This window comes from Pyrgilauda ruficollis, unplaced genomic scaffold (genome assembly GCF_017590135.1).
Source record: "Pyrgilauda ruficollis isolate IOZ18807 unplaced genomic scaffold, ASM1759013v1 scaffold17, whole genome shotgun sequence".
NCBI classification, from domain to species: Eukaryota; Metazoa; Chordata; class Aves; order Passeriformes; family Passeridae; genus Pyrgilauda; species Pyrgilauda ruficollis.
Genome location: NW_024515875.1, coordinates 8,447,299 through 8,471,376, shown reverse-complemented (window position 1 = coordinate 8,471,376; position 24,078 = coordinate 8,447,299). Strand labels below are relative to the sequence as shown.

The 24,078-nt window shown below is 48.2% G+C and overlaps 1 protein-coding gene across 1 annotated transcript in view; it reads left to right on the top strand.

The window, feature by feature from the left end:
• Window positions 1-21,822, top strand: part of CASQ2 (calsequestrin 2) — a 33,861-nt gene extending 12,039 nt beyond the window's left edge. The window contains exons 2-11 of the mRNA XM_041463755.1: window positions 2,363-2,447; window positions 3,890-3,990; window positions 6,238-6,349; window positions 7,689-7,762; window positions 8,223-8,353; window positions 12,508-12,553; window positions 15,260-15,314; window positions 15,952-16,052; window positions 16,417-16,491; window positions 20,259-21,822. Of these exons, the coding sequence (XP_041319689.1) occupies window positions 2,363-2,447; window positions 3,890-3,990; window positions 6,238-6,349; window positions 7,689-7,762; window positions 8,223-8,353; window positions 12,508-12,553; window positions 15,260-15,314; window positions 15,952-16,052; window positions 16,417-16,491; window positions 20,259-20,468 (990 nt within the window). The 3' untranslated portion in view covers window positions 20,469-21,822. The remainder of the gene's footprint in view (window positions 1-2,362; window positions 2,448-3,889; window positions 3,991-6,237; window positions 6,350-7,688; window positions 7,763-8,222; window positions 8,354-12,507; window positions 12,554-15,259; window positions 15,315-15,951; window positions 16,053-16,416; window positions 16,492-20,258) is intronic.
• Window positions 21,823-24,078: the final 2,256 nt, after the last annotated feature.

The window sequence follows — 24,078 nt, the reverse complement described above, 5'->3', positions numbered from 1 at the left end:
TATTTCTGACCTTCAAACACTCACAAGAAACCCTAACCATCTCCTGTGTGTAGGAGTCAAGAACTACTGTGCTTAAACTGCCCTGACTCTGTCTGGCACATGGCTGACATAACTGTAAGCAACTAAATCAAGTATGGATAGACTGGACATGACTGAACAAGTCTTCTTCCCTTGGCCATTCTGTGTTCTCCTCTGGTCACAGAGCAGCCAGAGCCTCAAGTGGTGGCTCTCAGGAGCCTCTTGCTGGTGTACACAACCACCAACAAGCAGGGACGTGCTGACAATGTCCCAGAAAGCTGATGATCCTACAGGCTCCATCCTTTTGTCCAGTCAGGGCAGATCCCCAAAACAGGAAATTAAAATCTCTTCTTTTACCACCGCTCACTTGCAGATGTCTAGAGAGCTCACAAGAGGTGTCCATCTCTCACTGCAAATGTGGGGCTCCAGCTGCTCTCAGGTGCTCTAAGGTGGCCTGAGCCACCAGATGGGATGCCAAACCAGACCGGTGCCTTATCAGCCTAATCAATGCATGTGCAAACACAAATTAGTGCTCTGCCCCTTTCAGGCAGCGTCCACTGTAAGCACAAACCCTGAATCCGCAGCCTTACCTTAATTTCAAAGCACTGGCAAAGAGCAGGGAAAGAGCACTGACACCCCTGTTTCCTGTGCAACACAGGCACCCCTTTTGCCTCCCACGGTGGCATTTGCCCCTAAAGACAACAGGGCAGGTGGCTGCAGGGGGATCAAAGTTGCAGCAATGCTGTGGTGGTTGGTGGAGTACTTTTCCTCCTGGAGGGCTTTGGGACAGCCCTGAGGACATGTAATTGGTGGAAAGGAGAAAATAACTACGTTCTCCATCTCTCCCTTTTGCTCCAGCAAGGTCCCTGAGCCCTGATCACCAGGGTACCTGCCACCAGCCCCCAGAATTTCAGGGACAGGCTGAGAGCACAGGGAGCTGGCTGGCCCCATGACACCCCGTTGCACAGGCAAGGTGGCTGCCCCACCACTTTTGCCCCCCAATGCCTCTAATCACCACTCACTCTCACAGAGGCCTGGCACAGGCAGAAACTATTTATAGCAGGGGAGCCAAGGGGCCACGTGTCCATGGTGGCAGCGCCGCTGGGTGACATTCAAACTGGCTTTGAGTCTGGGGGAGGGAGCCAAAATGAGCCGGGGCGGGGGGGAGCTTCCTCATAAATCAACCCACCATCTCTCTGCCCATGGCTTTCTTCTGCCCCTCTCCAGCCTCCTGCTGCCAAGCACTGACAGCTGTGCCCTAATAGGGACATTCCTGCCCCAGAGGCTCCTGACCCCTCATCTCCATCATCCCCCGCCATCCGGCAGGGCTGGGAGGAGGAACAGCAAGAAGACCATCAGCAGCAGAGGCATTTGTGCAGCAGGAAGGGAGAGGGAGGAGGAGAAGGCTCTTACAGCTGCTTGGTGGTTCTCAGAGCATCATTACTACCTTGTAGGGTCTCTAGTATGCTTGTGGTGGGGCTGTCAGTCATCCAGTGCATAAGTGGATCCATTTACCAGGGTCAGTGCATCTCTAGGAGCCAATTTGGAATTCACAGGGTCTCACCCGGTCGCTCTCACCACCAGGCCCTTGCAGAGCGTCTCTCCTTTCCTCACATATCTATTTTCACAAAACAGGCAGGAACTCGATATCTTCAAGAGGCCCCTTCGTCAAAGATGGTGGGAACAGGGTGCAGTGGTTTTGCAAAGCTGTGAGAAGGTGAACATGAGCATGGCTGGGCTTAGATGTGTTTCTTTAGTAAAAACAGGGGACCAGGATCTGGGGGCTTACTGAAGCCTAGATAGGAGGCATGACTTCAAGCACTTCATAGGAAAAGGAGGCTGCTTTGGCCACCCCATCACATGCATGAAGAATACATCATGCTGCAGAGTCCTGCATGCACTGCTGCCTGGCACCATGCACTTCCAGAGTTAATATGTCCATGGTGCCCATGTCACACTCCCCTGCAGGAGGCCACCAAGGCACCACAGAGGAAACAGCTTTTGCTTTGTGTTGGTGGCACAGGATTTCCTTCCAGCCGTCCCCCCTGCTCTGGTGTCCCCAGTTCACTCAGGAGCCCTCTCCTGAGGCCACTGTCAAACAGCACACGGGAGTGCCAGCAGACTCCCTCCCTGCTGCAACACAATGGGAACCAACCCAACCCTTGTGACCTCTGGGTTATCTCAGCAGAGAGGCAGCATGTGACACAGCCCACCCATTGGTGCTGCTCAGCAGCAGAATATGGGTCACTTGTGTCTGTCATGTCATGCTAGCAGGGCACGGTGCCCTTTAGCTACCCTGTGGTGTTAACACTACTAATGTTGGGCTCTCTGCTTCTTCCCACAGCTGGCAGCTCAGGTCCTGGAGCCCAGGAGCATTGGCTTTGGGATGGTGGACTCCAAGAAGGATGCCAAGCTTGCCAAAAAGTTAGGTGAGTCCCAGGTTTGACATCTCTGGAATAGCTTGGAGAGACTGTGGGAGTGATGTGCCTATGGGAGTCCCTTAGAGGACAGCCAAATCCTCGTTACCAGGATGGGGAGGATGATGGTGGCACTTGCACACTGACCACCAGCCCAACCCAACAGGGGCAGGATCAGGCATGGGGGTGAGGATGAGAGAGACAAGCCAAGACCCTTCCAGAAAAATCAAACCAAACCAAACCAAGTGAAAAAGAAAGTCAATTCATGCTGCAATGATGACAGGGTGTAAGTTCATAGCTTTCTGTGCAGAAATAGTAAATAGGTGCCATGGAGTAACTTTCTGCTCTTCCTACACAGAGACAGGACCAACACAGCAGTGCAGAACCAGAAGATATGGGGAAAACACTTAGTCCCCCAAATGTCATCAGTCCCGTGACCCAGTGACCCCTGTTAACAGCTGGAGTAGCCACAGCCTTGCAGTGGCTTGGCAGTCAGGTGCCAATCACTCCGGCTTCTTCCCCAGAGTGAAAGAGGAAATCTGCTCTAGAGGTGGAAGGCTGCTGCATTGCCCACCCCTGGACACAGCTGCCTTCCAGGGCCTGGCAGTCCCTTCATATTTTAGCCCACAAACCAATACAGAAATATTGTGTTACATTAATACAACAGCACACAAATATACTGCTAAACCTAAGGTTTAAACATACTGGACTGTAATTTTCTTTTCTAAATTAGAGGCTGTGAGTGCTAATGGGAGATAAACTACAGACAAGAGCTTCTGCCTCTCCAAGAAGCAACAAACTACCAACCTCCTTGGCCAGTGGTACCCTGCCATCCTGCATTGCAGGAGACCAGCGCTGTTGATTTCAGAGGCTCCAATAAGGTTCTGTGGCAGTCAGACCTCAGTCCAGTGATATAGCATTGAAATCTGTCACCCTGCAGTCTGTGGTATCTCTATCATTGGTTTCTAACCCTTTTGCCAAGGCCAGCTAAGCCTCAGACAGTTTGAAGCTCACTTTCAGGTCACTGGTGACACTCACATAGTTCAGCCTTCTCTGGACAGTGAGCACAACCCGAATCAAAATCCAATTTCCATATAGTGACAGGTTGTTAAAATCTGAGCTGCCAGTTAGAGCCCAGTATTTACTGCAAGATAGACAGCCAAGCTAAAACAAGTTTCTGGTGCAGAATTTTTCCAGCTGAGACCAACTGTGACCTGAATGAAAAGTTCAGCATTTGGGAAGAAGTTAGCGCCAGTTCTGGCTGAAGTCTGCCCCCTGTGTCATGAAACATCAGTCAGTAGATTAGTCAGGTTGTTTCTAACAAGACCAACACAGCAAACCGGCAATTGCATTTTCCCAGGAGGAATTGCTGGGTTAACAAGCAAGACATTCTGCACTAAACGTGGTTTTAACAACATATTAACCACTTATCGTTTCCTCTCTTCTTCTTTCAGGCTTGCTTGAAGAGGGAAGTCTCTATGTCTTTAAGGATGAGCGGTTGGTTGAATTTGATGGGGAACTGGCTGCAGATGTCTTGGTGGAATTCCTCTTGGATGTAAGCACAGATAAGCTCAGAGCTAGATAAAATCTCTCAGAGAAGACCTTGCAAATACTTAGTTTGCTAAAAAACAAGTGTATTTGAAATTTTTGAAATTTCATCCTTGCTTGCTATTCACTGGTAGAGATGGCATTTGGCATCTTCCCCAATACCTATCTGGCCACAAGATCCCAGGAAAGGTGGTATCCTTATCTGCCACTAAACACTTTATATCTTAGAGACAACCTCCCCTCTTTCCCATACACAGAGTATTTGAATGGAAGTCAGCTACAATCCTTATAACTGACTGCTGTTCACCCACCCCATTTAGCAAGCTCGTGTGTAAACACTTTGCCATTTGCAAAATCTTTCATACTTTTTCTTTCTTTTTTTAAAAAAGAGCTATTTTCAAAAACGTAATATCCAAGAAGTAAGGTTCTCATAGAGCAACTAAAAAGAGCCCAGTGCATTGAAAAAGGCTTATGTTGCAAACTATTTGCCCATTTCTAGACACAAGCAACATAGCATCTCTTCAGTGAACTTGCCAAATTGCACTGCCACAAGTGAGAGGAGATCAGGGTCCTAGAACTAAATGGTCTTGGGTCATTTTGTGCATGGGCACAATAATGTGCAACATATTTTGTGCAACCTTCATTTTGTGCATGGGCACAATAATGTGCTCACCTCTGTGCCTAAATGCAAAAGGTATGCTGAATCCCACATCTATATGTTGCACTTCTCTTTATTTACATTTTATTCCTAGGAGAGGCAACAAAACCCATGGCCTTTCCTTTATAAATGAGAATGTTTTGCAGTGGTTTGGCTTTCCTTTGAAGCGAGGCTTTCTGTGTAAGTGGCCATGCAGTAATGCAGATAAGGGAGGTAAGGTGAGCAGCAGAGCTGGCAGGGCTTGTTTCCCAGGGTGGCAGGTTGCCTACATGGTCACCTGTGGTTCAGGACTGCTGGTGAGGAGAGGCATGGCCAGGGAATTAAAACAGATCTATAGGACCTCAGCTCTCCCACGACAATGTCTGCGGCTGCATTGGGTGTTGTGACCAAAACACATGCAAGTGGCTTCAGGGACAGAAATGAGCAGCTGCCCCACCCATAAGGGCCACAGACAGGGCAGAGCTTTGCCATGACCCTGCAGCAGTGGGATCCCAGGTTCCCATGGCTCAGGCCACTATGGCAGCAGGAAATCACACATGCTGCTGCGGGCACAGCAAAGGCACAGCCTCACACCGGAGCATCACTCTCGAGGATGCTGCAATGCACTTCATGAGGTTTTGCTTGCTATGCCATGCGGTGTGTCACTGAAAAATCATGTTGTGTGAAAAAAGAAAGAGAGCAAGGATTTGTGTTTTTGTGATTTCCATTCAGGAAGGAAAAGACCTGGCAAAGCTAGAAAATAAAACCAGACATGTCTGTGGTGCCTTGGCAGCCTCATCTGAAGAGTAAAAGAAACCCAGAGGTTCTCTACTCCTCTGTAGGCAGTGGCTTGCCTGCTTTTTTTTTCTTCTAGTGAAAACACACTTGATTTATACCACTATAGCTGGGCAAAATAATCAGACTGAACCTTTCCACCAGCAGTGACTAGTTAAGAAAAGAGAAACAAAGTTTGCATCAATGACAGTCTAAAGTGCCAGACAGGTCTTGCAACTTCATCATTAACATTGTGATGTGTGTAGGACCAAAGAATAGGTTTAAACTATTTTGCATAGGATGAGGATCACCCAGGAAAATTCACATCCAGACTTTCTACTGCTCCAAACCACTGTTTGGTCACCCTCTAACATGCTGGTTTTAATGTTTTTCAAAAGCAAGATCTTTGCAATGACCTCTTCCAGCAAATGACACTTGAAAAAAAACAAATATATATAGATTTAGATACACAGGTATCATTCACAGATGTTCCCAATGATCATACCAGCTCCTTTCAACTTGGCCTCCTTAAAGCCAGCTGCAATTGCCACTCCTTATCCCTTATCAAAATAGGTCCCTTAGCATTCATTTGGGTTACCCAGTCCTTTATCAGCCTCCCTCTCAAGGCTTCCACCTCTGCAGTGAACCTACTAACATCTCCCTTTGAAGGTGACCTGCTTCCCTCAGCTCCTCACGTTAAGGCAGAGAGCACTAAGCAGGGTTTCCAACAGCAGAGAAATTGGGTGACCTCTTTCTCCCTGCTCAGGCTGCTTGTGGCACACCCTGCCAGGCACAGGCTGGTGCTGCAAATCACTGCATTACCACATGCATTTGTCATGGCAGTTGCTGGAAGACCCCGTGGAGGTCATCAACAGCAAGCTGGAGCTTCAGGCCTTTGACCAGATCGACGACGAAATCAAACTCATCGGCTACTTCAAGGGAGAAGACTCAGAACGTAAGATAAACGTGTTCCTCGTGGGCCTTGGAGCCTGCCTGGCAGCTCTAGAGGCTCAGCACTGGTTGTTCTGCATGAACATGAAGGGTAGTGTGGTATATGGCAGCCTGTGACAGAGTGAAAATTGCTGGAGGATGAGTGCATTTGCAGGCAAGTTTCTGCTGGTGTAATGCATGAGCCCAGTCCTACACCAGCATCGGTGATCCTTCCGCAAGGTGTCTGCTGGCAAGAGAAGAGGGCCATGATCCAGGGGCTCCTGCAGTAAAAGTGAGTTTACCTCACCCAAAATCAGCTGAGGTTACAGTTACACTGACAGAACAACTAAGAGGAGCAAAGTGCCCCTTCTTGTGAGCAGTGAGCCCAAGGGATCAAAGAAGGAAGGAGGGAAGGGAAAGGGGGACACACATTAAACACTACCATGGCAAACATACAGCAGCGGTGAGCAGGGCCCTTGGGGGCAGCCTGGCAGGGGCACTGACATGTTGCTCCTTGCTGACTCCCAAGACTGGGTAGAGGCTGGTCCCATGCCCTGAGGGATGTGCAACTCAGGGACCATTCTGGGCAAACCCAACTTTCACAAGCCTAGAAAAATCCTGACGTGAGAATCTCCTTGTCAAGCCCTGCAGTCTCATCTGCCAGCCCCAGCTGCCCTCCCTGCTATCTGGGCAGCGCTGGCAGTGTGCACCCCACGCTGGCATGTCCTGCCTTCAGCAGAAAGACAGGTATTCCTAAGGGAACAAACCACACAGCACCAGATCTGCAATGCAACAGCCCACCCACCTCTCCCTTCATCTTTCTCAAACTGGGCTGAAGGGCAGCTTGGGCAGGGCTGTGACCCTAACACTCTTCAGTAATAACTACTTGGAAGAAAAGTGGGAAATACCTGTTGTAAACTCCCCCGGCAGGCTGACTGCATCTTTGCTGAACCCTGAGGCTCAGGGGGACCTGGTAGCAGTCCCAGTAAAAACTTACCTGGTTCCTGCCCCCTCCTCCTGCAGTGGGGGAAGCACACCTGATCACACTTGGTGACTGTTTAGGGAATGGCAGCAATCCTTAATGCTGGAGCAACTCCATGTGTTTCCCAGGCTGAACTTCCCCATGGACCTGCTTCACAGAGCTGGGCTCTGCAGCTTTCCTGAACACTGTGGGACTGCACAGCATGTTGCTGCACATGAAATCATCCTTCTTTGTAAACCCTGGAAGGGTGGAAGAAACATTGGGCATACTAACGGAATTTACAGTAATTTGTATTTGTTCTTCCCCCAATATCTTCTGGGCTGATCAGAGTGTGGCCAGCTGTCTGTGAAATATCTTCTTCATTCCCCTTTCCTCCTTTCAGATTTCAAGGCATTTGAAGAAGCTGCTGAACATTTCCAGCCCTATGTCAAGTTCTTTGCCACCTTTGATAAAGGGGTAAGCATCCACACATCTTCATGGTAGCTCACATATGCCACCACCTGTTTGCTGAGAGCTCAGGATGTTCCCAGATCTACTGTGTGGTTTCAGCTTCTCCTTCTCAGCATTCCTGGATTTTGTGGTGCTGGTGTCTGCATTGATATTTTGGCCCTGTTGCAAGACAAAAGGCAATTTCTGCAGCATGGAGGCAGGTCCTGATGTGGGTTTGGAACCCAGCCCCTCTAGGTCAGCAGGCCCTGGGCTGTGGCTTTGCTCTGCCCCACTGCTTGACAGCAGTCGTGTAGGGGGAATCAGTGGGTTTTTAAACAAGGAGAGATCCATTCTATTTTGTGGGGCACCCCTAGGAGTGCATGCTTTGGGAGAAGCACCTTGATCTCCGCTCTGCCAGCAGCAAATTCTCTGGGTAGGCAAAGAGGCACATCAGGCTCTCTCATCTGTGACTTCTGCACTGCAACAGGTTGCCAAGAAGCTAGGCCTAAAGATGAACGAGGTGGACTTCTATGAACCCTTTATGGATGAGCCTGTTCACATCCCTGATAAGCCTTACTCAGAAGAGGAGCTGGTGGATTTTGTGAGAGAGCACAGAAGGTATGTAGCATGCAGGATGCTCCTGGAGAATGGAAATGAGTTAAGGTGTCTGTCATTGTGACCTTGCCTTTCTAGGGCATCGCTCTCAAAAAACATGAGGATGATGACCACTTTTGATGATTTTCTGACCCAGGTTTGAATTGTGAAATTGCTGGTTTTTTCCTACTCCCAGAGGTACAAGGATCTGTGCAGCAGTCATAGTTCACCACAAGGGAGCTGGGATAACAGAGCTTCCCTCCTCCTGCTCTTCCTCCTCCCTGGTTAGTCCTCACTCAAAAAGCAGTGAGGCTGGAAGGCAGTGGAGAGTGAAATCCTTGCCCTAATTGCCCATGCTTTTAATTCAGGTCTGTACAGAAGATGACCCTCTCCAAGGCCTTGCAAGCCAAATCCAAATCCTGTCCAATCTCCTCCTTCCCAAAAGCAGGTTTACTAATGGGTGTAACCCTCTCCTGATGTCAGATATGTCTGGAGGCAGTCTCTGAGCTCAGACCAAGCTCAGAGGAGCCACAATGGCCCAAGAAGCTCCTGCTGACTGTAGGCACAGAGAAGAAGCCACAGTTGTTATGGCTGCATTGAGCCTTGTGTGGGAACGATGCTGTGCACCTACAGTGTTTGATCAACTCAGCAGGAGCTGTGGATGATTTTGCTTCTTGCAGTCAGGTTTATTGCACAGTTGCTTAGGGACTCAGCTACAAAAATAGTCTGGAAGTCACTGGAGAGGCTGATCCTGTGTAAAGCACAGGGTTAAGTATAGGGGCACAACTACCCGGAGGTGCTGTATTTTTATACCCTTAGAAACATGCCTCAGGAGAGGGACACAGGCTACCTGCTGCTCCCACAACTGCACTTCTCAGCAGACAAAGGGCCAGATGAGTCTGAGGAAAGCAGGGCCATCTATATAGAGAGGGGATGTCAAATCAGGCTCAGCTGGAGGTCTGTGTTCACACAGACAGGAGATCATCGCCAGAGTCTGAGACTCACCAGAAACATTTCTCTACTTTTTCTGAAATATGAAGGGCTCCTCTATCTTCCATGTATCCACAATTCACTTTGCTGACCTTCTAGGTTTCTTGGCCTTAGTCCTTCCCATTTTCTTTCCCCCAAGCTATTTCTGTCAAGCAGCAGCATCAGAAGGCTGATTAAACACAGCCATCTAAATTCTATCCTAATAAGGCAAACTCTTCACCAGCACAAAATTGCAGTGGAATTTCTCCAAGTCTTAGATATTTCAGAATGTTTTGTGGTGCTTGGTAGAAGCAAGTAGGGAGGCATGTATTTTGCAAGTGCCAAAGCTCAGAAAATAATTAAAAGGAGTCCATAAAACAACATGTCTGAAATCCCAAACCTGACAAGGTGCTGCCATGGCAGGAGAAGCAGCCTGGAGTGACAGCGATATGTTCACAGTAGCTCATGCTGAACTTAGAGCAGAAGTGCTTCATCCTGCCTTGCCACCAGTAAAAGACCTAAAGCCACAGGCTGGAATTAGTCAGACATGGAGATGAGCTGTAGATTAAAATGAAGCAAACTCAGCAGGTGCCATGTGCTGGTTCCCTGTAGACAGCTCAGCTGGGCAGCTGCAGGCTGTGGTGGGAAAGTCCATCCTCTCCACAGAAGGTCAGGAAGCCGGTGGTCAGCACCGTGGGGTGACTTGTCCAAGGCAGCAGAAACTGGTGTCCATCGGAGCACGGTGGTCACTGCCACTCCAAGGTCTCAGCCCAGATTTCACTCTCAGTTCCACAAATACAAATTACATGGTGCAACCCTCTGGCTTGATGCCTCTTTCACATGCAAAATGCTGTTTTGGGGTTGGACCCCCACTTGTCTGCAGTTGTATCAACATGGGGGCTGAATTCTGCTCTCTCTTACTTACCCAAACCCCAGTTGCCTCACTCCTCCAACACAGAGAAGTATCCAGAGTCAACACAGCAATCAGTACACGTGGGTGTGTCCAGATCCTTCCCACTGAGTTTCCTTTCTCCAAGATCTTCCCCCAGAGAACAGCTAGGGAAAGTGTCTTAAAAGCCAAGTACAAGTATACCTAAAAACATAATGTGCATTCACCTGATTTAATCTCTAGTTTTAGACCAATGAAAGGACTTGCTGGTTCAAAAACTGTATCCTTGAACTTGTGTTTAGTGGCTGTTTCTTCAATTTCTATAGCTGTTTTGACCTTATTTCTGTTTTGATGCTGAATGTACCAAATTGTAATGAGTTCAGCAGCTGAAATATGCATTGCATCAAAAGACCATTCTTATTTGTTTCGTTTATACCTGCTACCTAATAATTTCTCTGGGCACCTACTAACTCTTTCTTAAGAGGAACAAAAATGATTAATACTGAAGGTAGGGAGAGAATCACAGAATATTCTGATTTAGAAGGGACCCACAAGGATCATCAAGTCCAATTCTTAAGTGAATGGCCCGTGCAGGGATCAAATCTGGAGCCTTGACATTATTACAGCCTTGGCCATGTTCTAAGCTATTCACGTTTTCTTTACCATTCCCATTTTTTAGAATGCCTGCCAAAACCCTCTTCAGTCACCTCTTTGACAAGATAAAGAATTCTTATCTATTTAAGCTTCGTCAAATAGAGGTCCTTCCATACCTTCACTCACCACACCCACGTTTCCAAGTGCCTTTTTCAGTTGTCCGTATAATTTCTGGGATGGCATGACCAGAACTGTGGAGGCTCACAGTGTAGCTGTCCACTGCCATAATGGTCTGTTTTATTCCTTGGCCATTTCCCAACTGTTTGCGACCTTCTTTTGGCCTTTTTCCTTTGGAGCTGATTCTTTCTCAATTTGTGACACCTGGGCCCCTTTCCTGAGAGGCAAAAATTAATTACAACTAATTTAGAACCAATTGCTGCACCTGTACAATCAGGGCTGGTTTTCTGCAAGTGTGTTACTTGCTGTATGTCTGTCTATCATGCAGACACTCAAGTCTCAGGAGATCTTCTGTATCAACTCATAGTCAGGCCTTTGTTGGTTGCCAAAGAATTGGATATAATAAGCAAATGCTGCCATATTCCTATTTCCCACCTTTTTCAGATTATGTGAGGATATGTTGTGCATATGATCATGCCAAAGAATATGCTATGAATCTTAATTGGTAAATTCCCTCTGTCATGAAAATTGACCATGCATTTCCACCCTTCAATGTTATTAATCCACAGGAGATTCTCCTCCTCTGATCTAACTGGGACTCAGTTCTGTGGCTCCTCAGGTCCTTTATGAACCTCTAAAAACTGTTCCCTTGTTTCCAGTGCTCTGTTTGTAAGGCAAACGGAAGTGACAGGTCACACATCTCACTTATTCCACCTGGTTTTGGCACCATGCTGCCACTCCTACCAATCTGTTCTCAAACCTCACAGACTGACACTTCTCTTTGCAGCAGGTCCTGGGGCAGGTCTGCCAGGGAGACCTGCTCTGCTGGGGGATCCTCCCCAAACAGCTGATACCACAGCAAGCAGATGTGCAAAGGATGATTTGTGCTTGTCTTCTATGGCTTTGTGTGCCTTGGATGCCCCTCTAACACCACAGTCAACTCTCAGCCTGCCAGGCTTCCTGCTACAGATGTGTCTGAAAATGATTTTTTTTTCCTTTATGAACTACTTCTCAAAAAAAAATTTATTTGACCAGTCTTAGGGTTTAAATTTTCTTGTCAGTCGTTGTTAGGATCCAAATTTTCTTCCCAGAGTTAATTCTGTCTTCTTTGCTTTAGCAGAGGTGGGAAAGATTTCTGTTCTGAAATTATGCTGAGGTGAAAGCAGGAGAAAGGGGGGACACAGCCCATTAGGAATGTCCCAGGGACTCCAAAACAAAAGTGATTGTTGTCTCATACTCTCAGCACAGACAGAACAGTCTGCCCTGTGTGGGACTAATTCATCAGCACATTCCAGCACAGAGAGGTGTCTCATCTTCCCAAGCAGGAGTAGTGGCTGCAGTGACTCCAATGGGGCCATGGGCAGGGTTTTATCCCCATAAATAAAGGCAGAAATTGACCAACAGTGCCCCCATTCTTGCATTCAGGATGTGGTGGCTGACTCCAGCCACCAGCCAAACCTGCCCATGATGACCTTTCCCGTGATGCCGACAGTGTCACGTGCGGCAGTGCTGGATATATCCCCAAAGAACATTTCTGTCTTCCTTTCAGGGCCACCTTGAGGAAGCTGCGCCCAGAGGACATGTTTGAGACGTGGGTAAGCACATGTGGTGGGAACCGTCGTGTCCCCTGCCAGCTCCCTACAAGAAACTGCTGCTCAAGAGCTGCAGCCTCTGCCTGGGCAAAACACTACCTTTCCTTCCTTGTACTCTCTTCTGGGAAAAAGGGAGAGCCTTGTCTGTGCAGCCTCGTGCCCCAGTGCAAACAGGGTGCTCAGAGGCTTTGTGCAGCAGCGACGGGGAGCTGGGCTGGCTCCTGCTTGCTTCACTGAAGGAAGAGGGAAAGCTAAGCCGTGAGCCAGGCAGGTGTGGGGCCTGTGTAGTGATTCTGCCCAAGGATGCTCCATCTCAGCCAAGTGCTGAGGACACCAGAGCTGCTGGTGGGGTGATTTCTGTGGCCTGCTGGCTGGGTGAGCTATGGAGATTGTGCAGATGTCTCATGGAAACTCACAGAATCATACACTGCTTTGGGCTCAAAGGGACCTTAAAGATCATCTGGTTCCAATCCCCTGCTGTGGCAGGGACACCTTCCACTACACCAGGTTGCTCAAAGCCCCATACAACCTGACCCCGCACACTTCCAGGGACTGGGACATTCTCTGGACAACCTGTTCTAGTGCCTCATTACCCTCACAGTAAGGAATTGCTTCCTAACATCCAGTCTAAATTTACCCTCTTTCAGTTTAAATCCAGTCTCCCCCATCCTGTCACTATGTGTCCTTGTAAAAGTACCAGAGCACTTGTACAATTCAAAATGATGTGAAGGCAGGCAGTACAGTTAATAATACAGATTTCAAAGCAGATCGTGCATTGGCTGCACTTCTCACAGTGCAAGCAAGATGCAAATCAGCAACTGTGAAGAACTAACCCGAATTTTGGCCCCTATCACACACAAAGGAGTCTTGGGGTCTGCAGGGGTGGGGAAGAGAAGGGTGAAAATGAACGAAAAATTGTGTATAACAAAATTATCCCTTCACTGTGAGTGAATATGGTGTTAAAAGCTAGTCAGGGGCTCTCAAGTGCCAGATGAACGCTGAAAAACAAAGCTGAACAGGTGCTTTACAGACACTAAGGAAGATGCAGTAATTTTTCCAAAAGACTCGACACATTTATAACAGCATTTAGATGTCCCCTTCTTGGCTGTGTAACATGAAACGCTGTGGGACTCCAAAGTGGCAAAAACCTTGGGAGTCTTTAATACAGCAAGGCAAGAGGTAATAAAACTGAACCAGGAGTTATGAGTCACTTAGGCACAATAGCTTTCATTTTGTTTTGAAATACAGATTCTGTGTAGAACACAGCTTCCAAGATCCACCAAAGCCCCTCCAAGGTTTTTTATGGAGCTTCAATGAGACCCAAATTACACGTGCAGTGGTTTCACTTTCGTACTGACCATATTCTAAAACAGCTTCATGAAAAGTGTGAATTCCCAGTGGTGGGATGCTTGCTCAACCAGCAGCCTGGGAATACAGAGCTTGCCTCTGCTACGAGCAGGGGGCTCATAACTACAGAAGGCTGGATTCTGATCTCACTGCCAGGTCACAATATCCTCACTGCCTTCACTGGAGTTAGTCCAGTTTTGTTGGCTGCCTTGTTGGCCAGAATAGAGCTGCATCATATCAGTACATACATGTAATTATATATGGCATGTAGATATATGCTCTTTATTTTGCTGTCTGACAATGCTGCTGGTGAATATGAAGAAAAAGCAACAGTGTAAATTTTGCCAGCTCTAAGTGATCTGAATCCCAAGTAAATCTGCCTGGAATGTCCCAGTGAAAACGTATTCCCTGAAGACGTCCACAAAGGCTGAGCATCCGCTATTGTTTTTAAAGATAATGTTTTCCACTTAATCTTTCAGGGGTTTTTTTCCCTTTCAGTATTTGATGGTGGCTTTGTCACCTCTGGGCTCAGAAGGGAAAAGAAATTAGCATTTAGATGGGAATTTTTTCTTGCATTAAAACCAATTGAAATGGAAACTGGGACCGACAGCGGGTGAGGAAGGCGAAACCGATCCATGGGATAATTCAGAGATGACATTCATAGCAGGCAGATGATGAACTGGCCAGCAGATCCATTGGCCTTTGCCAATATCATTACGCACATGTTTCATGGAGAAAGTAATCCAGCAGGCCGTAATTTCTGTCCTCCACTCATTGGAGCTCTGAAATGAGCCCCTCACTCAATTTCCCTCACTGCTCACGAGACCCTCACCTAGACCCTTCACCTCCAAACAGGGGCCCAAATGAGCCACCTTGCCTCTCATATTGTGAGAAAACCTCCTTTGCTAGCCCCAAAGGAGCATTGTTTTGGAGCTGAGCACGATGGCAGATATTTGTTTCCTTGCAAACCATCCCCTGGGAGCTGAAAATTAATGAGAGTGGGTGACCTCAGGCATGAAGGGGGAGCCTCTGTTCTAGTGCTAGAGAGGCCCTGGCCTTTCCTGCGGAGAAGCTTTTGCCTCACATCATCAGAAGCTCCCTTGCCATTGCCATCATGGTGCCCGCCTAATTTTTATCTGAAGAGTTTCAGCAACACGACCCAAACTACCCCTTCAGCACTGAATACCTGCATGAGTCAACCTCACCTCAGCTCCCATTTCTGGTTTGTCAGTGGGGCTCTAGTCAAGCCTCCCTTTGTAATTGTCCTTTTTGAAGGCATCCCACTGCTCCTCCTCTCTCCAGCAACTACCCAGACTCTGTCCTCCCTCCCTGGCCCATCAGTAATAGTTGTGTTGTTTCCAGGAGGATGACATGGAAGGTATTCACATTGTAGCCTTTGCTGAAGCAGATGACCCAGGTAGGAGCCCATTTTCTTCCTTGTGTGACTCTCCATCCTTCAAGAAAGTGTATTTTCATATGCTTTTTTTGCATTGTAAACACCTACTGGGTGTTTACGCTAGCAGGTGCCCTAGCCAGGACTCAAATTTTGGATAGAAATGGGTGATTGCCTGGGGGAAATGAAAAAATCATTCCCTCCGCCCCAGTACCAGGATTCGCTCCCTAACTCTGCATCCATCTTGCTGTGCAGCTCTGGGAGAGTGCTGCGGGCTGGGTGTGGGATAGGCATGTGGAAAACACAAAGCCACCGACTCCTGAAAAGCCGTGGCTTCGGTGCTCCACAGAGCCATCAGCAAATCGGAAAGCTTTGGCCTCTTGGGGGCTCAGTTCCTCCTCACCACAAGAAAACAGTGACATTGTTTCACTCCACGGAAGGATTATGGGGCTTAATTCATGTGTAACTAATTTCAATACCCGAGGAGGATGCTTGAAATTAAAAGCCTTATTATGAAAAGAAAGCGCTGGGAGACAGCATTTTAATGAGAACTATAAACAACTCCTGTGTGCAGAGGGGAGCCAGGGAAGCTGGAAACCCCACAAGCAAAAAGTGCCTGTGCATTCGCAGGAGAGTTGCAGTGGTTCATGTATCATTTCAGATGGTTTTGAGTTCCTGGAAATCCTGAAGCAGGTTGCCAGGGACAACACCGATAATCCCGACCTGAGCATCGTCTGGATTGACCCTGACGACTTTCCTTTGGTGAGTGGCAGAGGCTCTTTGCCTTTCTTGGTTTAATTCATGGACGGGATGGGCATGGGGGGGTGTGGGGGAGTGTGCACGCGCACACAGGAGTGCAGGAATTGCCCCAGGGAATCTGGGACAGGGAAGGATGGGAAACTGGACCACAGGTCCTTGAAAGCTGCTTGCTTGGGTCTGCCTCCCAAGAAGGTGTTGTCTCGGGAACACCCCTGGAGTCGGCACTTTCCTTTGCCATGTGCGGCAGCCCAAGCTCGTGTTTGGCCTCTCCCCTCTCCCGTGCACACATGGATGCACATTCCTCACTCTCCAGCCCAAGGGGGCCTTGCAAACACCCCTGACTGAGCCTTGTGTCTCACTCCTGCAGCTCATCACATACTGGGAGAAGACCTTCAAGATCGACCTGTTCAGACCACAGATCGGGGTGGTGAACGTCACTGACGTGAGTAGCACGTGCCCAGAAAATCCAGTGATCCCAAAATTAGGGTGCTGGAAAGGTTGGGTCCTGAGGGACACTGGAATCAGTGGGATTTCCACTGTTAAGTGCAGGGTAAAAATATGAAGGCCTCACCCTTCCTACATGCCACAGGGCTTGTAACACCTCTGATGTCAGGCTTGAGGGCTTTAGCCTGAGTGTGTTTCTGCTGCCAAATCACACACAAACCACATCTGCTGGGGACAGCTCCAGCTCTGAATCCAGTGAATCCAGTGAATCCAGTGAATCCCTGAATCCAGTGGCCTGGGATTCAGGGCTTTGCCCAGGTTTGGTTTCAAGGTCTTGCATTTCCATCCCAACTCACAGCACGCGCCTTTGTCCATTCCCTGCTCCAACAGCTTGGGTGGCTTTGTGGAGAAAAAGTGTGTGTAGGGGGAAAAGAAAGCCATGCTTAGGGGAGGAGAAGAGGAGTAAAAGGAGGTTTTTTCTTTTTTCTACAGAAGCAAAATGGCACAGCTTGAGTGTAGGAGGGAAAGATTGTCTCCAGCAGATGACAGGGAGAAACTGCACAGCTTGAGAAAAAGCTAAATAAACACACAGCTTTAACAGAAGTACAGCATAAACTGGTAATCAAGGGATCCTGCTGCCTTGGTACCTGGAGGGTACACTGGGGTTCATCCCGGCCCTCTTCCCCTTCGGCCACTGCTGTGCAGGTAGTGCCGGAGGGATTTGGGTGGGAAGGGGAGACCTGCCTGCCCCTTCACACCTGATGGCAGCGAAGGTTTCCACACCATCCCACAGGAGCAGCTGCAGAGGGAGACCTGCAGAGGCAGGGGCTACTTTGGCACAGCTGAGGGAGCAAGAGCACCCACAGCTGTGCTATTGGGAGAACTTTCCAGCAGCTACCGTTTTCACTGCTTGCCTTCAAGCCAGAAAGCCATGGGACTGATCTCAGGTTGCCCATACACTGTGAGCTTTTAAGGCAGGTGGGAGAGGGACCAAACTGACCCTCACCAGCAGAGATCTCAGGGGAGCTGCTGAGTGCAATGTAACAGCCCTGATACAGAGAGAAACCATTCTTTCCTCTTTCTGACAATAACAGTCCAGATGATCAGAGAGCCCATAGTGCAGCATGCTCCTGCCTAAACTGTTACCTTTGTTTGTTTTTAACATTTAAGTGCTGGGTGTTTGTTTTAATCTCTTTAAAATGAACCTGTGTGGGTATGTAAGTGTCTCTGGAAGCAGACATCTCTCCACCGCAGAAGTGTTTGTAAATTGGTGCTTGACTTCATGTTTGAAATTTGAGTCATAAGTGAGCTTGATGTTTCATCAGAAGAGAACAGAGAGGTACTTAAAATTGGGACAAATGTGTGGGGCTGGGTGCTGGTTTCGCTCCATGCTGACCTTGCTTCCAGCCTCCACATCCTCTCTCCTGTATTGCCCCAGAAAAAGAGGGACAGCAAGAGTGTACTGGATGGTTGTACCTCCTGTTACAGCAGATGCTGCAAGGCTGTAACACGGGAGACGTGGTGGGGAAGGCAAAGCAAAGGTGATTAGAAGAAAGCAGAGCCCTTGGATCTTGCTCATCCCACTGAGGCAGCTGAGAGGCTGATTTGGGAGTCAGGGAGTAGATTCAGCCCTGGCTGCATGTGAGCTTTTTGCCTCTAATAGAGCAGTACTCCACCAGACCACGGGGGAGACACCTGGAGAGTGAAGACCCAGTGAGCTAATGCTTCTTAGCAGAATTGTTAAGGGAGAGACAAAAGGGAAAAGGGCCAAAATAGCACCTGTCACCTAGCACCATGAGAGAAATGAATGGATAAGCTAGAAAGAGAACCCATGTCTTCCAGACTTATGTCCTTAATACTTGCCCTTAATAGAGTCCCTCCCTTCATTATAATTACTGTGACCGGTCATGTTTAAGTTACGTCAGAGCTACATTAAACTGCACTCAATGGAAGTTCATGGAAGTGGGATTATCAGTGGCATGAGAATCATATAGAAAGCAGAATTAGGTAAGAACATATGCCTTATTATTCAGCAGTCACTCAGAGACCTGTAAAAACTCATGCATTATCTGGCTTTGATATAGTAAATTACTATATCAGGCTGTTGATTACAGTATTTGCAGGTTTTATTTCATTCCTCTTAAGTCCTTTCTTTATTTCTCGAGTGAGATTTAAGAAAGTTCTAGGTTGTCAGGTGATATCTAAAACAAACATTGAGCTCATTTTGTTATTTCAGTGTTACATCACTGCATTCAGCCAAGTTACACAGGTACAAAGTGGGACTTACACAACAGAGTGAAAATAAACACTGCTGTTGGCTTCAGTGGACATAACCCTCGTGACCCCATCACTTCTGTAAAAACCTGCCAATGCAAACACCAGAGCTCCCAGCAGCCCCAACTGGCTCATCACATTGTGGTGACTGTGGCTCAGGACTAGGGTCATGATGCCCTGCAAAATATCACTGCTTTATTTGCACAGCACCTTCTTGAGGTGAAATGGAGCCACTCCTCTTCCCATTATTTAAAAGTGTCACTTTTTTCCGCACGAACAGTCCTGAGGTTAGGGACATTAACATTTGAGTGAAGCAAGGACTGCATGCCTCTCCAGGGTTCTTTTTTATTGCAGTTTTGGTGATTTAGGAGGAAAATATTGTATGGGAGACGCAGTTTTCCTTGAGCAGAAATTAGTCTGGCTTTTTAGCAAGCCATAAATTAAAGAGAATTAAATACCACAGACAGGGAAAGAAGTTGGATGCATTTGCAAAAGCTGGTAGTTGTCTTCTGATATGTGAAGTTGCTTCTGCAACATCAAATGCTGAACGAGAAAACCTCACAGCACCTCTGCAAAATAGGAGGCTGATCCTGTTTTATGGAGGGGAGCCAGTGAATGGAAAGGGGCTTATCCAGGCATTTACCCAAGGAACCTGTAGCAAAGTAGAGAGAAAAGTTTCATTTCTAGACCTCAAAGAACAAATAATCTTGCTGTCCCTGGGTAACAGCCACAAATTTGTTGTTGTCTTCTTACTGAATTGTCCCATCCCTTTTGGTTTATGGAAGTAATGCAGACAGCCGGAGGGAAAGAGCAGGGGCACCTGCAGTCCAGGGCATTGGTGTTTCTCACCACTCTTCAGCTGAGATCCATGGTGTGCATGGAAGCATGGCTGAGATAATCTAAGGGAAGGGTCTTCCAAGAGCAGGAAACATTATCACACATGGAGAGTCCCGAGCAAGGTCCTGAGGCAAAGGTAAAAGAGGCTGGGGAGAAAGGGTGCTGACAGGAGGTTGTGAAGGCTCCAAGGAAGAGATCCCAGAAGGGTGGTGGATGGAAGGAGGGAACCACTGTGATGTCCTGCAAACTGGGGTGATGCAGCGGGTGCTGGCAGAGGTCCCTTTGATATCTCCTTACGTAGACTTGGAGTCTACAGAGCTGTCCAGACAGAGTGAGGAATGCATCAGGTGGGCAAGGCTCCTGCTCACAGCTATGGGCAGCAGGCACACATCTCATCAGGGCACACAGCACCACACACTCCTGAAAACCTGCTGACCAGTCCCACCGCCCCTGCTCAGACAGCAGCACTCCAGGGGGAGGTGAGGATCCCAATGCATGGGCAGAGAGATGCTCTGGCTGAGCCTGCTCACGGGCTGTGGAAAGAGGGAGCCAGTGCATCCCAGCCGTGCTCCAGCCCTCAGCCCCCAGTAGCTGTGTCCCGCCTCTTCCCTGTGTCCCTGAGGACAGCTAACCCCTCCTGACCTGTCCCCACAGGCTGACAGCGTCTGGATGGACATCAGAGATGATGACGACCTGCCCACAGCCGAGGAGCTGGAGGACTGGATAGAGGATGTGCTTTCCGGGAAGATAAATACCGAAGATGACGATGACGATGAAGATGACGACGATGATGACGACGACGATGATGATGACGATGACGATGATGACGACGACGATGACGACGATGACGATGATGACGACTAACTGTGACTCTGTGCAGTTTGACTTGTGGGGCCCGAGAGCCCTGGCCCTGCGGCAGGTCCCTCCATTTGAAGACCTATGTTTGAGCATCAGCAAGCACCGCTGCTCCTCTTTATCCCCCGGCCCCGCTCCCCCTGCCCTCGCCCTTGCCGGGAGCCCCTTGCCTGATTCCCAGCGGTGCTGAGCCAGCGGGACTGCCCCTGCGGAGGGCAGCACCTACAGGCACCCAGCACCGCTGCAAATCATGCCTCCTTAGTAAGGACAGTAGGAATCTGCAGGGAATCTGCCCCGAGTGTCCCAGGGCAGGAGAAAAGTGCCTGCCTGCTTGCTGCCAGAGGGACGCAGGGAGCCAGTTTGTATTTTCTGTGCTCATCAGCCCAGCACTTAACATCCAAAGACCAAATCTCACTTCAAGACATAGGGAAAACCCTAAGTGTAAAGTTTAGCCCTTTTATTAAACACAATGCCCTTTGCAGCTACTCTGCCAAGACCACTCAATCCTGCAAGTTCCGCTGCGGGAGTCTGTAGCTACTCCCTAACATGCTAAGAGCCAGAAAAATGCTTTGGGAGGGGAGGGAGGTTTTAGGGATGCTATTAAAGTTTTCAGTGATTCCACATAATGACAGGATATTCTTGTCTGGCAGCGCAATGCAAAACCAAACACCGGGTCCCCTGTCTGAACTTTCTTCTTGAAAGCTGAGGCCACAGCTGGAGTCAGTGCAGGGGCCCTGATATGAGACACAAAGCTCACGAGTTCCTGAACTGCTGGACAGGCTGGTCCAGCTCAGAGCCCAGTGTGAGTACAAACCACTGAGTCTGAAGATCACGGCACTGAGCCAAGCCAATGGGAACATCCACAGGGGCCCACCCTGAAGCACTTCTATTCCCCATGACCTTCCAGCTTTTGCTGACTCTTCACCCGAAGCCAATGTAGCATCTTTTCCCATGATCAAGATGTCAGGAGGGAACACATCCATCCAAACATATTAGATAGTGGATGAGTTGCATTGGGGTGTGAGCAGCGGAGGGATTCAAGCTGTTTGGCTTTTGAGTATTTAGTTGCAGTTACTCCCTGCTTAGAGACTCAGATATCCCATGTGAGAAGCCCCTTTTGGCTGCAGGCTGAGAAGGAGTTCAGGGTACCAGTTTGCAGTCAAGGGGGTCACTCACAAAGCCCAGGGTCCGTACCTCGGTCCTGGCGAGTGCAGCACCATCCATGTGCAGGTCACTGTGGCAGCATTAGATCTCCCTGCTTTCCCGTGCTGGCAGATTTCAATTGTCTTAGCTTCTTATTAGTTTGGCAATAGTGCAATGAATGGAGAGTTCAGAGATGGTGTAAAATACATTTATAAAGATGTTCTGCAGTTGTTCAGAGTTGCTAGCATAGGTGGTGTACATGTCTCCTCTCTTGCTACAAACAAAAAAACATTGTTCTGACCATCCTTATACTGCCTTAGGACAGAGGTACATGATGTGAGGGGAAATAACAGTGTGAGGGACAGAAGAATCAGTTACACAAATGCGAATCTTGATGAGAAACAAGGTTTACACACTATATATTTCCTTTATCAGATGAACTGCAAAGCAAGATTTTATAGATTTTTTTTCCTGCCTGTTGATAAGTTTCTTTGACTCCCTCTCTCTACATTAGCTGAAATAGAAATTTGAAACTACTGATATGAAAAAGCTGAAGTATTGATATGTTCCCATGTGTGCCATATCCCCTTGGTGGAAAATACCAGTATGAACAACACATAGGTGGATTTCTCTCTGTCTCTATGCACTTGAATGAATACTGTGCTAACATGGCAGATGACTGTAGGCCAAGTTAGCTCCTTGTTGAGTATCAAACCCTCAATATGTGCTTTTCAGACACAGATTGTTAGAAGAATAGACAAGGCAGCAAAGCCCCCAGGTCAACCATTTACTCTTCCACGCTTCCTTATGGTTGCCTAGATGACCAAGTTTGTTCAGGGAGAATAATCAACTGGTTGCTCTGGGGTGATGAACAATTTTCAAAAGTCTTGAAATTCAGTGTGGTCTCAGCATGGAGGTCTCCTCCTCTCTTCCACTCACTCCCTACTCTCTGCTGGCTGACAGGGTGCCCAGCATTCTCCTTCTGCTTTTTCCTCAAGGTTTGCTGGAGGACCCCAGCTCAGAGAGGGAGTGAGCAGGACTCAAGGTCTCCTTCACCCACACTGGTAAGGAGCAAGAAGAGGCAGAAGTAGCCCTCTGGTAGTCTCCTGGCCTGTGACTAAGGGACAGCTACTGACCTGAGGAAAGAACTAGCAGAACAGGCACAGTTTCACCCTGCATGAGGTAGCAGCCTGCACTGGCCATGTGCCCTCCTGTCAGTCACTCCAAACACAAAGAATAATGAAAAGTTCCCCTACTGCCTTTCCTAACTGGCACAGTCTCCAGACGTGCCAAGTGCCTGAGTGCTTTCTGTGTGCTCCTCTCCCACTGTGGATGCTCCTCTGTTCTGAAGTACCCCACTCTGGATGCTCTGAGAGGAATTCACCCAGATTACCCAGGCAGAGCAGGTAGACCCTGCAGACAGCACTAGGGACATGTTCAAGTGCACAGGTGTTTCACAGGCACTCGAACATGTCAAAGCAAGAGACCTCTGGGGGAAAAGAAATAAATAATGTACAAGTGTAGAGGCTGAACTCATACTAGGGAGTGGTGCCAGTGGTTCATGGAAAGCTTCCCTTGAGTTATGCAGGAAAGAGCTAATCCTACAGCTGCCACTCCTTCATGGTGCCAAGGATGGGGCTGCCCTTTCTCTCTTCCCTCAGTCTGCCACTACAGTTCTCAGCATTGTCTTTGCCCACAAACAGGAACTGTTTATTGTCAGCTTTCGGGACAATCACATAAAAAGTCAGGAAAGCTTTGCCACAGAGGAAGGATTGCAGCAATGAGGATGGGTGGGCAGCAAAGCTTTTCCCATTTAACTGTAACACCTTGTCTGCCCCAAGATCCTCATGACCAAAGAGCTGAAGGACACAGTGCCCCTTGTGAAGGAGAGGGCAGCTTGAATTTGAGTGTTTTGCTTGAAGGGACAGGTAAGGCAGTGGTATGGGGATGACACACAGGATTGCAGGCCCAGGTGCTCCTGGGCTCCACTGTCACAAGTAGGAACATCCTGCATTTGAAAGGCACTGGTGGCCCTGAGAAGCAAAGCCAGCCTAAACCTGTCCACTATATACTGGGAAGAAACAGTAAGCACACTTGGATGAGGAACGTGCAAAAAATCCCTTTATTAAAAAAATACATATTTGTGTACGTGGGCAGCACTGAGTGCTTAACAAGCACATCTCTCTTCACAAATAGTTCTTTTGCTCCAGCATAGTAACTAGGCATATTAAACAGGTCTTTATACAGATAAAGACAGGAATTGTATTTTGCCCTCATCCAACCACGAGTGCTTCAAGCTCATCAGTTTCTTCACAGAATCATTCAATCATTTTGGTCAGAAAAGACCCCTAAGCTCATTGAGTCTGACCATTAACCCACCACTATCAAGTTATTACCCAGAGTATTCCAACACGTGGTCTTATCTGTCCCCAGTGACAATGAGGACCCTCTTAACATGTTATATGTGGCAAGAACA